The sequence below is a fragment of the Acanthopagrus latus genome, chromosome 15 (assembly GCF_904848185.1).
Source record: "Acanthopagrus latus isolate v.2019 chromosome 15, fAcaLat1.1, whole genome shotgun sequence".
NCBI lineage: Eukaryota > Metazoa > Chordata > Actinopteri > Spariformes > Sparidae > Acanthopagrus > Acanthopagrus latus.
This window is the reverse complement of record NC_051053.1, coordinates 9,948,647-9,963,914: the sequence shown is the minus strand read 5'-3', so window position 1 is coordinate 9,963,914 and position 15,268 is coordinate 9,948,647. Positions and strand designations below refer to the sequence as shown.

Here is a 15,268-nt window from a genome sequence, read left to right as displayed (position 1 = left end):
TGTTATGGCGGGCTATATGTAGGCCGACACTTCTTTTCCTCATTAATGTCAATTACACCGCTGCACAGCGAGCCTCCCAGCGCTCTGACAAAAAAAAAAAAAAGAAAAAAGAAAAGCAAAACAAACATGTTCAACTTGGCTCCACTTTGGCTGAAATGCAAAGTCATCTGGCACCACGCTGCTCTCCCCCAATTATTCTTGTACGAGCACACATTCCTGGTATTTTTAGAGATTCGCTGTTTACCCTGCGATCGTTAACCCAGAGAGAGAGAGAGAGAGAGAGAGAGAGAGAGAGAGAGAGACGACTGCCGGCGTTCTAAATATACAGAGCGGTTAAATCCTCTCTCATGGAGTGCTGCGTGGTGATTAGACGTGCGATAAGCCCCTTAAACTCGTGGATGCCTCAAGGACCTTTACAGTACATGTATTCCATGTATATACATCTCAGTCAGCTTGTTAGTATAACTGTCAAAGTCAACAGTGTCTCGGTTGTTTCATATGCAGGATACCTGCCGTTGTGATTTTGTCCGTGCTCTTTGAATTTATTTTAGCCTAGATCCATACAGCCCTTGTGTAGCAGATGAGCTGATTTTTACAGTCTAACCTTTAAACGATAATATCTAACTAATCTAATATCTGTTTTTTTTTTTTGTCTTTTTTTTAACATGATTGTTTTTTGATTCGTTTTTCATATTTCATGTCAGTGAAACTGTTTTTGCATTAGTGTGCACTGGACTTCCTGCACTTGTATTTCATCTTCTCACCACAACAGGTGGCTCCACACCAACATAGATCCTGGCAACTTTTTTTTTCTTTCTTTTCTAACACCGTGCCTATTTTTATGACGTGTGATATTGTGTTAGCGAGGACCTGCCCAGCTGAAGTGTCCTTGAGCAAGACGCAGCCATCTGAAAGGAGGAATCTCCATATGGAGATCGATGACACGTTGCACGTTGCGCGTTATCACGTCGGGGAGCTGATGATGGAGCAGCTGATGGAGAGCCGAAGGAGTCGAGTCTCCTGAGGAGCCGTCTGTTTGCATCAGTGGTTTAAATCCAGCTCATAGCCTGTCACACCTTTGTGCTTGGCTCCCTGTTCATCTATGCGATCTGAAAATGCAACCGAGACGTTAAGTGAGAAGTTAATGCTCCAACAATCCCCCCCTCTTACACCCTCGTAGAGATTTACCGCATGTGTAGAGCGGTGCTCGAGTGTCAAGAGCTGTATCTGATCCACAAGACTTTTTGGGTGGGAGTCCCATTATGAGGTTGAGGGTTTGCGACTTCAATTTAAAGTCAAGTAATAGCTTAGGGCTAAAAGTTAATTTAGCGAGGCGAGCGTGGCGATGCCCGATCTGATGAGGAGCACACAGTTCATCTGGAGATAAAAGCCAACATGCTGGTGGCTAGACGTCTTCAATTTACACAGTTTTGTGTTTAAAGGAAGTTGATGTAGTGCTTAGAATAAAGCCTGAACATGTCTTGAAAACTGTTATTTTTACTTATTTAAAACAATTATTTTCATTTAATTTACGGTAGATGGCTAAACTCACGCAACACTTGAATCTTTCAGACAGCAGCAAACCAGACAAACTGCAGATCGTACTGCTGCTTTGACTATTTTCTTGAACTTCACATCGTGAGGTAATTCGAACAGTACCAGTGGAAAATCACACCATCTGTTTATGGATGGGTTCACTATCATCCTCAACACGCTATTTGGTCTGCCATCAGGCTTGATTTTTTCTCGGGGAAAAGACTACGGCACAAAAAGCGTTGTGCGCCAGTCATTGTGCAGACGAGACAGGAAGAGGCACTATTTTCCTCAGGACTGTGGAAACTCCTCTCTGCAAAAGAACAAGGATGCTGACAGAGGAGGAAAGGAGGGTGAGGAGGGTGAGTGATAGAAACCAAGGTCAGACAAGTTAAATGGTTATATGTGTTCTTGTGTCCACCAGCACTCAAGACAGTTCAAAAGCAGGCACTTTTTCTACTGGATCAGTGAGTAAAAAAAACAAAAAAAACAAAAAAAAACCCCTTCCTGCTGATTAATTCAACCAAGTGTTTAACTCTGCCTTTTCATAGCACTGAGATCTGCGTTTACAGATCTTATTATTTATCTTAGCCAGGCTGCTGGTGGTAGCCACGTGGCTAATGCTGTCTTTGCGACAGGGGGAAGTTTAAAGTCTGTACAACCTTTTATTTAGAGGGAGCTGTGCGAGATCTGATGCATTCCCTCAGGCGATGTCACTCAAGTCGGTGCTGAGGAGTTGGAATACGTGAGTTTACGAGACCTCTTTAGTCCGCTAATCATCTCCGCTTTAGCTTCTCACGGCTATATTAGCCACTGCTTGCATATCACACTGAGGAGTTGCATTGTGGGTAACGTAGGCACACAATGTCGATTCTTCACACTGTCCATCGTGAGTCAGACAAATGTACCCTATCAATGATGTAAATGGTGTTCGCTGGATGAGAAAAAAAAAAAAATCATAACACCGGCATGTGTCTCAGATACATTTTGTCAAAAGTCCGGTTTAAGTTCACTTAGGTAATATTTTATTCATCTGATTTTTCAAAACTAGTTTTTTTTATAATTACTTCCTTTTTTTTAACGTTGGAGTACAAGAAGGGTTACAGTCAAAACATAAAACACCCAAGATGAAATGAAAAAGAAGAGCAAACAAAGAGAATTTATAATCATCATTTATAGTTCATGGCCTTTTTTCTCATACTCATTCCAAGTACAGGTCTCTGGAAAGCAGAATTGACTGACAGAATGACAGAACAAACACAGAACAGTTGAAACGGAGACTTATTTGAGCTATTCTCCTCCGGTTTTTGCATCAGCCCAAGCACACATTGGACAATCTTATAATACCACTTGGAAACACGCACAGCAAGTTAATTTATCTTAATCAGTGGCGTCCTCCATCGTCATCACTCATATTCTTCATTCTCACTCATGTAAGTCAGGATTGAGGAGGAAGGCAGTGATTCTACCAGTATCCTTAAATGAGAGCCACACAAGTTGTCATGCCACGTTATCAACGCCTTGTGCAGTTTTTGGGGTTACGGTTAGGCTACTACCGGTCCGGGATCATCAGGTATCTCAGGTTGGCATTTGTATAAAAACTATATAGGAACACATGTAAAAACAGGGGAGAATCAAATCATTATCCAACCGAAAAAAGAAATGCAGATGTTTTCATAAAATTGTCTATGTCTAGCAACACTTAATAACACTTATGTCTTCTTTTTGTCCTTTTTTTTTTTTTTTTTAAGTTTTATTCCAAAATGGTTGAGTAGCAGTTATAGTTTGCATCATCTATACAACAGGCTATAAAACACCACTTTGTCACAGTCCAGAAAGCACATATAGATGTGGTTGTACTGTATATCAACATATGTACTGTAATAAGATAATTTTGCGTGCATGGCTCCCGATTGATCACCTCTGAGAGGTCCCCATGATTCTGAGGAAAAACTCTCTCCTTTGAGTTCACACCATGTGAAGACGAAGGCCTCCAGATTTCTCACCGGCACAATGGATGTATTCTTCTTTTTAAAACAGTCTTTCAAGAAAAAAAACTGCCATTCATTCTCATCGTTGCACTGCGGCAGCTCAGTCAGCCAGGTATTAGTCTCTGCCGGCCATCACCGCCTCTTCAGTGTGTACTTTGGCTGATATCCTCAGACATCCATCGGGGGATATATTTTTTTTTCCTCTCTGAATACTCTCTGTCACCTGATTTTTTTTTTCTCTCCGTCCACGGTAAAATGTTTGGCGTATTTATGTATGTATTTATTTAATGCATTGTGTCATTTTCCTGTAGAAAAAGTCTCAACAACACAGACACAGGCAATGTAAATGAAAAGTCAGTAATGTCCCTTTTTGCAAAGTGCATCTGCGCTCCTCTGTTTGCCAGAAACAAGGGAGTTCAATCACATTGTCCTGGCCGAGGAAACAAGTCACAGATGGGTTAATGTTGTTTGGTTGACATGTTAGATATGTGTTCAGTTCATTGTCAAATGGTTTGCCAGAGACACTTCTCCCCTCAGTCTCCTTCTGGACAGTAAATCTTCTCTAGAGAAAGTTATTATTTCATTTTTCATATTTACTTTTCAGAGCACTGTCTTGTAGGAAAAAATGACTAAATAATGTTCATCTTTGTTATTATACTGTACACATGTTGATGTCCTGATTTGTCTTTTCCGGGAAATGTTCAGGTTGGTCCAGCAAAAGACCAAAGCTTTCACAATCACACGTAATATTCCTTGTCCTTGTTCTTCTTGTTCTTGCTCGAGGTTTTCGCGGTGTTCACTGGCTTCTCTTTGACGACGGTGCCGTTGGACTGCGCCGAGTTGCTGATGTAGTTGCGGCTCTCGTCCACGTGGTACGAGCCCTCGTCCCTGTTCCGGTATTTGTACATAGCGTAGAGCAGGATGAGGATACAAAGCGCCGCCGCCGCCACGATGCCGACCACCATCCCCGTCGTGCTGCTGGACTCCCGGAAGACCTCGGTGCCTGGGTCTCCCTTCGTTCCAGCGCCAGTGGGATTGGCTGCAGGGGAGACAGAGATATGATTACCACAAATAGACTGAGCTTGTTGTCTTTTTCCATTATATCATCATTACCATGACTGGAATTATGGTGGCGAATGAATGCATTTCTTCTCTGCACGTTTGGATCGATATCACAGTTTAATGTCGATGGCTCAAGGTTGCTGAGGCTGAAAGTACATGTTGGCTGATGGGATTGGCTTTCTAGTAGATGAACATGCAGTTACCGCTGCACTGTTGAAGAGGCAACAGTGTCATATCATCATGATGCTAAACAGCATAGCATGCGATGGCGAGGATGAGGGGGGGTCCCAGTTTAATCATTTCTGCCAAAACTAGAAAGATTACCCCTAAAAGGAAAATCTGAGTATTAAAGCGTTTTAACAATCCAATCGGCATGCAAGCTGCAAACTGTCAAATATTACCCCCGCAGTTAAATGGGACACAAATGCCTCCATGTGGATTTTCTTATAAAAGTCTTAAAGACTATATTTTACATCCTTTGACAGTCACAGAATCCGACAATTAGCCTAGAAATTATATTGAAATGCCACACAGTCGTTCCTGTATCACCCCCAAGAAACCAAAGTATCTATTAGGGCTTTCAATAAATGTAGGAGCCTGACTTTTTTGTAGACCTGGCCTGAAGTACATGCCATTTTACCTGTCCAATCTACTGCCTATCAGCATTTTAATTCCGGCAGTAACATTACTCCGACGACATCCACTGTGCTGTAATTGTTCATACGTGGGAGAATGGAGAAGGTGAGAAGCTGTAGGATAAGGAGATTTTCTCACTTCAGAGGCGACGCTGACAGGAAGACTAACGTCTTAATGATTCATTAACAAGCACGGCTAAAAGCTCCCAACATGTCTCACAGTGCCGTCATGAATGAGCAGAGCAGATTTCCAACGTTTACTATATATACAAGCGGCATGACTGTATCACAGCCGGCAGAAAAAAATAAATCTTTCAGAGGGAAACAATTCTTCAATTGACTCAGCAGATTTCGCCAAAGGCTGTCCCCACTTCTGTTCTGAGATGGCGCCATTGAATGGCGCACATTCTGAAAACACGTCAGCCCCCTGATATTTTTCTGTTCTCCTGGCACATCTCTCTGTGTGTTTTTCGTAGCAGTCATCATTTCTACTTAAGCTCTCTTTGTTGCATTTGTGAAATCCAAACACTCAACACTAACATTTGGAAAAATGAAAGCACTCTGGTTCCACTGGATTGGGGCAAAAAAAAAAAAGTATTAAGGATTTACAGTGGGGTTCAGATCATAGCTGTGTTGATGTGAAGATGTTACGCTTCGATTTGCATTTACACTGGGCAAACAGAGAGTAACAACAGCGACATGAACAGCTGTCTTGACACGAATCATTTCCACTGTGTTGACTGGACAGTTACCTTAAACGTATCCGACGAGCTTTGTGCTATTCTACTTTGTCCTTGGCCACAGAGTGCCGAAGCACTCTTGTTAAGAGGTGCACTGAATATACAATGCTGTGAAAATTCCCGTCCTCTGAAGCAATACACGTGCCACTTTCTCTAACTCAGTGTAAATGACTTTTCGTATGGTCTTAGCACTTGGAGAATTCATTTTTCATGTTCAACTCAAAGGTATTGACTTGAGGGCGATTTTATTATTAGTCCCTTTTGATATACGGAGAGTCTTGGTGAAAATCGTCACACAGCAAATATCTAGTTTTTTTTTTTTTTTTATCTGTCTCCAGGTGATGTAGTATAAAAATGAACAAAGTCAATTTTAGGAGGAGGTCGTGGCGTACAAATGTTTCAGGCACAGAGTTATTTTTCCTTGACTTTGATTTTTTTTTTTTTTTTTTCTACATTCAGTTTTCAGTTGCAATTTGGTGGAGTTTTAGCAACACAAAAGCGACTTTGTCAGGTTCAGGAAACGGTCATGGTTAGCGTGCAAGCAGCACTGTTGGCTGCGGACACCTGGGTGCTAATTGTATCTGCCTGAAATACATTATAAATGTTTATTTTGAAGGTGAAATGCTGATAGAAGCCCTACACACAGGGAAAAATGGAGACAATGTTAGCAGGATAAAGGTGAGTCGAACAAAGGAAAATGTACTGTGTTTATAAGGGCACAATGTTTTTTGGCCTTTTGCGCCACACATATTTAATATTGAGCAACACTTTAATGTATTTTGGTAGTTTTAATACATTTCAGAGTAAGTGAAGGTAAGTTAGCACAGCTGCTATATTAGTTTAAAGCACGCAGTTCTCTTATCCTTAATGAACGGGTGTGTTGCATGGTGAAATTGTGTGAAACTTTTGTTATGCTGTAGCTGTAGTCTGAAGCTGAAGGTTAAGTTTGCCTACCTGTGGCACTCTTATTATAGATTCATGATTCTGACATTTAAAACACCCTAAGAATTTGTGGTGAGCTGTTGTTGAAACTCTGTGAGGAAATTCAATTAACTTTTCTTTTTCCTTTTTTAACTCTGAATGTGTTCAGTGTTGTCATGCAGCTCCAGTGTCATGTATTTTCTACAGCATTGAAGCTTTTGTGAGTTCGATCAGTTATGCTGTCCTCCCAGCTTTAAGACTACCAGCACTCAGTATATATTGACATTTAGGGTTTATGAGCTTAACAGAAGCTAATTGTATTCACGTTAACAGTATCTACAACATTAATATGTCATATTGAGGAATATTCATGTGAGCAGCAGTCATCCAAGTAATTTGACTCTACATTTACAACATTTTTATGTGACGATAAAATGGTTATTTGATATTTATTGAAAATAATCTGACTTGTGCCGTCCCTCATGTCCCATTTTGCTGGCCCACTTTCCTCTCTAATTTTTCTTTTTTTTTTTTCATGAGAGCATTTTGGTTTTAGGAAATAATTGCATTCTTCAGCTTTGATATTGAACCAGCTTTAAAAAGAAAGATTCACTCTAAAACAAAGACCACGACATTGTGTCTTCATTATTTCCAACCTTTTGATCTTGGCCAGTCAAAGTAACATTTCCACATGAGTAACCCTCTTTTCTAAGCTCAAACTCACTATCCACATTTGAGAGCAACTCTCTCTTCTGTCTGACATCAAAAGGACAAGACATGGAAAACAAAATTTTGCTGCTATTGAAGTTCATCATAACCAGCTTGTCTCATCTTATCAAATCCTTATTTTATGACGGACTAACTTCTCCGAGCGTGAGCAAAGAGGGCACTTCTTCCTCTTCTTGTAGTAAAAGAAGAGGTTGTCTCTCCCTGATCGGTTTTTGCGGCACATCCCATCCGACTTTTGTGGCGATGTCTCGAACGAGCACAAAATAAATTCACTTTTTGGTGTCCTTCCGATTACAGTGAATACCTTTTCTTGTTCAATAAGAATCACAAATACATATTCCATTCTGCAAACCATAATAATTTCTTTTAGATTTGTGGATACATTTTTCCAGGAATCCATTGGTTTCTATTGATTTTTAATTTTTAGTTTCACAAAAAGGTAATTTTACAAAATCCTTGAAACGCTCTTAAATGGACTGCATCTGTCACAGCGGACATCAGTGCCACTTTGGATTTTGTCAGTGTAACATTGTCTTTGCTTGACTATGCAGTCTGGCCAATCTGCACTGCTTTCTGACATAATTACTCTATTAATGCAGAGCTGATGTTCATGTGATGGATGTGACAAGTCCAGTTTCAAGGATCTACCACTTGAAATGAATGGAAACCAATGCCTGTCTTGAATGGTAGGACACATTTTCAGTTAAGTGAAGTACCTCGTCAGTAGTCTCGCCCTCAGTTTCATCACATCATTTGCATAGTTTATGCCTGGCTGCTAGTTTTGGGTGTGAGAATTGAATTAGCACAGCTGCTCTGTAAGTGAAGCTGGGTCAGGCATGTGTGTGAGCTGACCAATCAGAGGAGACAAGGCATTCAGGAGGCTGGGCCTTAAAGAGACAGGAGCTAAAACAGCAATTCAGACAGAGGGAGAAACAGAGCTGCAGCACTGTTCACATTGTGTTTTTTGGCAAACTTAAGCATGCAAACCTAGTCTAGTAGTGAACCAAAATAAAATTATGGACCAGAAAAGGGCATAACATGCCTCCTTTAAGGATAAATGATTATGAGTTAAGGGGTTGAAACCAACCAACAACCAGTTTGCATACCATACACATCCTCCCTCTCTGAAGTACACTTCATGTCTATTTCACAATAATCATCCTAACTGTTATTATCCAGTGTTTGCACAACAATGAACCTCGGATGTTCGCTAGCACAGAGAGACTGCTACACTTGCGGGAAATCGTTTCCACCAGTGAACAGGGAGGTGATTGCACATCAGCGTGCCCACTTCATATTCTGAACGCTGTCCAAGTTATAATACAGCGCTCCTTATGTGTCTGATAGCCCTCTTCACTGTTTTTCTCTCTCTCGTGTCTCCCTCGCTGTGGATAGCTTTAGAGATAAAGTACTTTTTTTGGATTGCTTTCATTTCTCTTCTTGAGTGACAGCTTAATTTTCAGAAAAGCGTGGCTCTGAATGGGGTAATATTAGTTAATGACCCACCACAGCTTGCGCGCGCAGGTAGATCTTGTTCTTGACGGACTAAAGGGCGTGGAAAAGTGTAAACTGTAAAAGGGCAAAAGTTCTCTGGGCTGTCACGAGAGGAGACGCCGCTGCCATTCATTGACATGTTTTCCACCATGGTTAGACTGATCAGCGGCCCAAGTATGCTTCCAATGCCAGCAGACATTCAAGGACAAGCGGAGAGTACCACTGGGGGATTGAGTGTGACTGAGCGTTGCAACAGATTAGCTCTGCTTGTGACAAGCCCACTTATCCTTGCAGACAGGTGTGAAGAATGGTCTCGCCTTGTGGGCAAAAGCCACTGGTTGACATGGCTCTTCCCCAGCAAGCCATTGTGCAGGCATTAATGGTGAGTTACTTTCATATTCGCTATCTATCCTTTGTTCGGGGTCAAAAAGTTGAAAGTGTAGATAACGTAGCAGGTTGATGGAGTAGAGAGCTCTCGATGTGGCACTCGAGGGTTTTATATGGGACCTCGGCCGGCTCCTACAGCAAGGTGAGCTCCAGAGGCGAGCTGCTGCAGTCTGCTATATCAGGATTGAGTCATGTGTTAACAGAATCATGGTGCGTTGTTCCTCCTTCTGCGATCTAACACCTCCTGCTCTGGGCTTTGTTATTTCCTCTTGCCTGGATCTGTTGATTGGCTCCCCACAGACTGTGTTCGCGCAGAGTCTCTGGTCATTGAGAAACCCCTCGTTCAACTGACCACAATCCTCCTTCCATTACTGTAAAAGTGAGAGAAATTTTTGGCCCAAATTCTAATCTTTTCCTGCAGAATCAAACTCAATATCTTAACAAGCAAAGCTGAGCAGTGACCACTATTTAAAGGATTAACACCTCATTTAGAGCAGTGCTGACACAGCCATGTTTTGTCCAAAAAGATTAGCATTCATTACAGCTCATTAGCTTGCATTTGGTCCCCGCAGTGTCTGTCAAACAGCCACCTGATGGCGTGCAGGGCTCTAGCCTAGTCCCTTAGATTAACGGATACACCTGATGATGCGGCTCATTTGTTACCTGTGGGCTAACCCTGCCCTGCTCGCCCTCAAGTTGGGTCCGGGCAAAGTAATGTGGCAGACGAGAGGCCTTCAAGAGGCGCCCATAAGACCGGAGTCAAAATGCATCTGCCTGTCTGTTCATTAGCACTCCATCACCTCAGAATGAAGGCACATAAACTGAGAAAGAAATAGCGCCTGAAACAAGTGTTTAAAATGATGGCTGCTCTTATACGCTCTACTCGAGCGTACCCAAGGGTAAAATTAGACATGGGGAAAATGACCTTAAAGTGGCGCCTAGCTTCATGGCAGCACAGCGGGGGTGCACTTGTGAAGCGATAGAGGTAAACTCAGGGGGGTTAACTTTTGAAGGATTGCAGTTGTGTAAAAGCTGCCAGAATAACTTCCTCCTCTGCGTCTCATCCCGGAGCGAGACTTAAATTACAGTATCACATCCAGACCATCATAAAGTCCTTGCGGTTTTTATTCACAAGGACATCAGTTAATGTTCCAGCCATTTAGTCACAAATCATTTGCTTTTACCAAGACTTTGCCGAGATACACGCGGAAAAAAAAAAAAAAAAACGTAAACAAAGAAGCACAGACGAACTTATATGTGACCCTGATCCATAAATGTTCGTGAAGAAAATGAAATAGCCCGGCCGGGGAATTGCATTTACCATACAGAGAGGCACTGAAGGGTGCAATGACATCAACACAGAGATTGGTCTGGCTCCAATGTTCTGGTTACTGCGGGGTTTATTTGACAGCATATTTCCTCTTAATTCTACCTGGATTCTCCCGTATGGATACATCAGCTCGCCTCCCGGAGACATTAGCATCGCCGCAATGGCACTTGTCATTTAGAAGCCTGCGATATGCCTGATGTGCTTTCCCCCTTCTCTTTGCCCGACTCCTTTCTGCAGCGTGCTCTCAAGGAGAAGAATGGGATCAGAGATTCCACACTGTCAGCCGGGATTTGAATAAATGGTCCTCTTCAAAGACTATTTTTCCTCATTTGTCTCCAGCGAGAGGGTTCATTTGTTTGGTAATTTGTTGCAGGGTGAGCAGGTTGACGGGGGCCACGGATGACGGAAAGTGGGGAGAGTATCGAGGCGAGGGGTTTGCTTCAGGTGCGTGCGAGGCTTGTTGAGAGGTAATGGAGCAACCAGGACTACTTAGGCTATATTGGATGGACAGACTGGGCTTGACCTTTCATTAACTGGTGGTGGTAATGGGTTGAGAAGAGTTTTGTAGAGCACACATGGACAGTGGTTTTTTCCACAAATGGATGCACTATGGCACATTTGGGTTCATGGCAGGTGCGAAAGTAATCCCAAGAATGAAGTTATTGTTAGTAAGAAGGTAATGAAAGGAGATTTTATGAGAACCTGGCTCTCTGCAACCTCACGAACATTAACGGTGCATCATGCTTCATTGGGAGCTCGAGGAGGTGTCGCTGTGGGACGCCTTGAGAGCGACCCGGGCTTAGTTGGCATGCTCACTGACACATTGCTGTTATTCAGCCAGATTAATGTTATACCATCTTCTTACTTCACATATCCAGCCATAATCACAAGCTGTCAGAGCCGTCATATAGTTGGGGATCAGCGTGCAGACAGGTCACTGTATCAGCCGCAGCAGAGCCAAAACACTTATTAAATCCCTCTTCCCTCTTTAATTATCAGCATGTCCTCGAGAAGTGATTCAAGCCATCCTGTACTTGTGACATGCTGGCAGGATGCCTGATGACAGTGTGCATGTGTGAGTCTGAAGTGGCTCCGCTCCTGCTGATGGTGGACGAACAGAGAGCTCAGCGGCCATGAAATGAGGTCGAACCGAGAATTATTGGAAGGTGTTTGATTTAACCCAATGGAAAGTCGGCGGGGCAGTTCAGGCCTTCGCCCGGAGGGGTTCCGCGAAGAGAGGCGAGACAAAGGCGGAGGTCTGAACAGCACAAGTCTGGAGTTCATTTCTTGATTAGCTTCCGAGTCAGGTTACATGTCCTCAGGGTCCATATTTGTTATGGATATTTGTCATATAGTTGGCCGGCAGCCACAGAGAAGCTCCACATTGCGTTTAGAAGAGTGCACAGAAGCTACACGATCTTCTGCTGCAAGTAGATGATCAAATCTTAAGTGCAGACTCGCACTGTTGCTGAAACATTTTGACACAAACTGTTCTGCGAATTGAGACTACAAAGTGTGAAGGCACTCTTCCTGTTAGTTTTCCAATATCTCCTCATGTGAAATGAAAGAGAAAAAGAATAATAGATCTAACAAATGGGTCAAAAAAAACAGTGATCACTCATTTTCCTGGAGCTCATTGTGTCTTGCAAGAAATGTAACTGTAAGAAATGTTTTAGCACATATAGCCCCCGGACAGAAGTAGAGACTTATTCACACGCTCAGAACAACATAATGGCCTTTATATAATACATATTCTATGCTTCTGTGTGCACCGATCAGACATCTTTTATGCTTTTGCTGCATGGAGAAGTCAATAAAGCAAAATAAAGCATTTTAGTGCATTTTAGAGAGCACTCTGCTGATTGGTCATCTGTGAATTGGTGAGTAATATTTCCAGGCCCAGGCTTTCTTATATTATTACCATAACTGACCTCTAACTGAGATTCTTTGCTTTTCCCGGGAATGCAAAGTCTTTCATGCCCTACTTAAACTCATAAACAGACACATTGTGTTAGCATCAATGTCAGCACACCCAGGAGATGTGCGGCGGAAAAATAAAAATAATTGAAAAATATAAATATGGTGGGATCTGTAAAGAGAAAGACTGACAGTGGGTGTGAAATCCTGTTTTCTCTCAGAACACACTTCATTTAAAATAGAATGTAGAGAGAAGACTTGGATGCCGTAATCCTCGCTGAAAGAGCGCAGGAAAACAAAAATGGCAGAATTCTATGAGATTTGTCTGCATAAATTGGGCAAAGTATGCAATAATGACAGCGACATGTTTGGCTAAAGAGCGTGCACTGTGCCTGAAGGTCATTAGCGTCGTTTGATGAGCATGAGCTCTGATCACATTCAGCGGGCATCCGGTCTTGAAAAGGGTTTTTCATTTGTTAAGCCGCGTCTGTGAGCAGCAGCCTGTTGGCATGCGAGGTGCATGTCAGTGTGTTCAGCAAAAGGAAGGGATGAACACACACAGAGTTCCAGCTGGGTATGATTGAATAACCTATTAAATGTGGGCAGTGACCTCTTAAGCCAGCACTGTGCTCTTAATGTTTCATTAATCTCACAGCTACTTTTAAAACAATAATTTACTCAATTTTTTTATTTTTTCTCTCCCTCCTGGCTGGGTGCATTCCAGCCATTGCCATCGGGTTAAAGAGAGTGTTCATTTGCCACTTGATTTATTGGTTTACTCTATGCATTGTTTCCCCACCCATAAATTAAATCTATTAAAACAAATGTCAAACACATTAGTCGCTGCTAATGTCACCGCAGAATGCTTGAGGATAGAAAAAGATGAGGTAGCACGGAGAGAAGAGGAAACTCGATATGATTAACCTTAACCTGCCTATGGGCTATCTACAGTGAAAGGGGCCACTGGAGCCGAGAATAAAAGCACTGAGGGATTATTTGTGAAATGCAGAGAGGTGCATATGCAGAGGAACTGACTGATGCTGCCGCTGTGTACTTGCATTTGACAAGGGAGCCCATTTTGCTTGACTGTATGTGAGGATAATGATGGTGGGAGAGGTAAAGTGTAAACATTTCCAAGATAAACATCCGACTGATGCAGCCAGTGTTATATCAGGATGCATCAGTCTACTTCTGTGCACACCGCGCAAAGAAAATAACATCTGGGGCTGGGATCAGGGAAGTCTGACTTCAGAGCGGAAAAAATTGTGTACTCTGAAATCGAGAGCAAGAAAGTCTCTCTCGTGCCTTACTTCATCATTTTCTCAGGGGGACACCCAGTCGGTTGGTTCTATAGTCACAATTAAAGGAGTGTGATTTTAGTGTGGAACACAAGTTGGAGCACAATTAAAACCACATCTGCTCCCATATCTTGGTCACTGTGCTGCCCATTTCCTACAGTATACCAACAGTAGATAAAACTGCATTTTATCACATTATAGCATACCCCTTTCGAAAATATGTGGCAGAGAGTTAGATGGAGAGACTGATATCTGTTCTGTAAGCTACAAAAAGCTGCCAATGAGCCCAGATTACCACAAAGAAAGGGAAAGGCTAGCTAGCCTGCTAAAAGAGAACCATTTCTTTTACACTTCTGTTTTCGTGCTGAACACAAAAACAAGATAAAGCGTGCTGATAAGTGAACATTACAGTTGATTATAGGTGGATTTTTTAAACTGTTGGACGGAGCTAAGCTAGCTGATTAACCCATTTCCACCCTCATAGGCTAACTGGCTGCTCTTGATTTGCTTCAAACAGACAGAAAAGAATAAGACATATGACAAATTTAAAATTAACAGTATATATATTATACATCATCTTTTTCGGTGCCTAGAATTTGACTAATTTGCACAAATATGGAAGTAGCAGAAAAAAGCATGAATGCTTAGGCGAAAAAAAAACCCCAAAAAACAAACAAATGATGAACAAAGGCAGGATGCAGGATGTAACCTTGGATGTGGGTCGCCGTGCAGCAGCTGCCCTCCATCAACGGCCTGCATGACGCCAGTGAAATGAAGCAGGTAGGCGAGAGACATCAGTTCCATCTGACCCCATGCAGCTCGCCGACAACCTGTTCCATTAACTCGCACCATAAAAAACACGAGGTTGGTGCTTGACAATCAGCACAAGCCGTCATCTCAATGGGCTATTTTCACGCAACCGTGGCCCACATCTAAATCTTTTCTAGATGATTGGCCATCACTTCATCGTGGCCTTTGCAAGAACGATTTTCATTTGTTTCCGGGGAAATGCAGGACTCCTTTCGAGCTAAATATCAGTTTATGCAGTGCGTCTGTGAGGTGGGATCAGATGGAGGCACTCGGCGCACTTTATTTTGCTGAGCAATTTTTTCCAATAGGCATCGCACAGACAGACGCATTAATGTGTGCCTGTAATCGTAGTCGCAGTGATATGCAGCTGTCAGAGCCCCGCTGCTGAGTATATGCACACTCCCCGAACCAGCCTCCTATT

The 15,268-nt window shown here is 42.5% G+C and overlaps 1 protein-coding gene across 41 annotated transcripts in view; it reads right to left on the bottom strand.

The window, feature by feature from the left end:
- Positions 1–2,692: 2,692 nt before the first annotated feature.
- The window catches only part of LOC119033764 (neurexin-1a), a 271,561-nt gene continuing 258,985 nt past the window's right edge, over positions 2,693–15,268 (bottom strand). For all 41 annotated transcript variants that reach the window (XM_037124252.1, XM_037124255.1, XM_037124276.1 and 38 more), the window contains one exon: positions 2,693–4,563. In XM_037124252.1, coding sequence (XP_036980147.1) covers positions 4,262–4,563 — 302 coding nt within the window. In that variant the 3' untranslated portion in view covers positions 2,693–4,261. The remainder of the gene's footprint in view (positions 4,564–15,268) is intronic.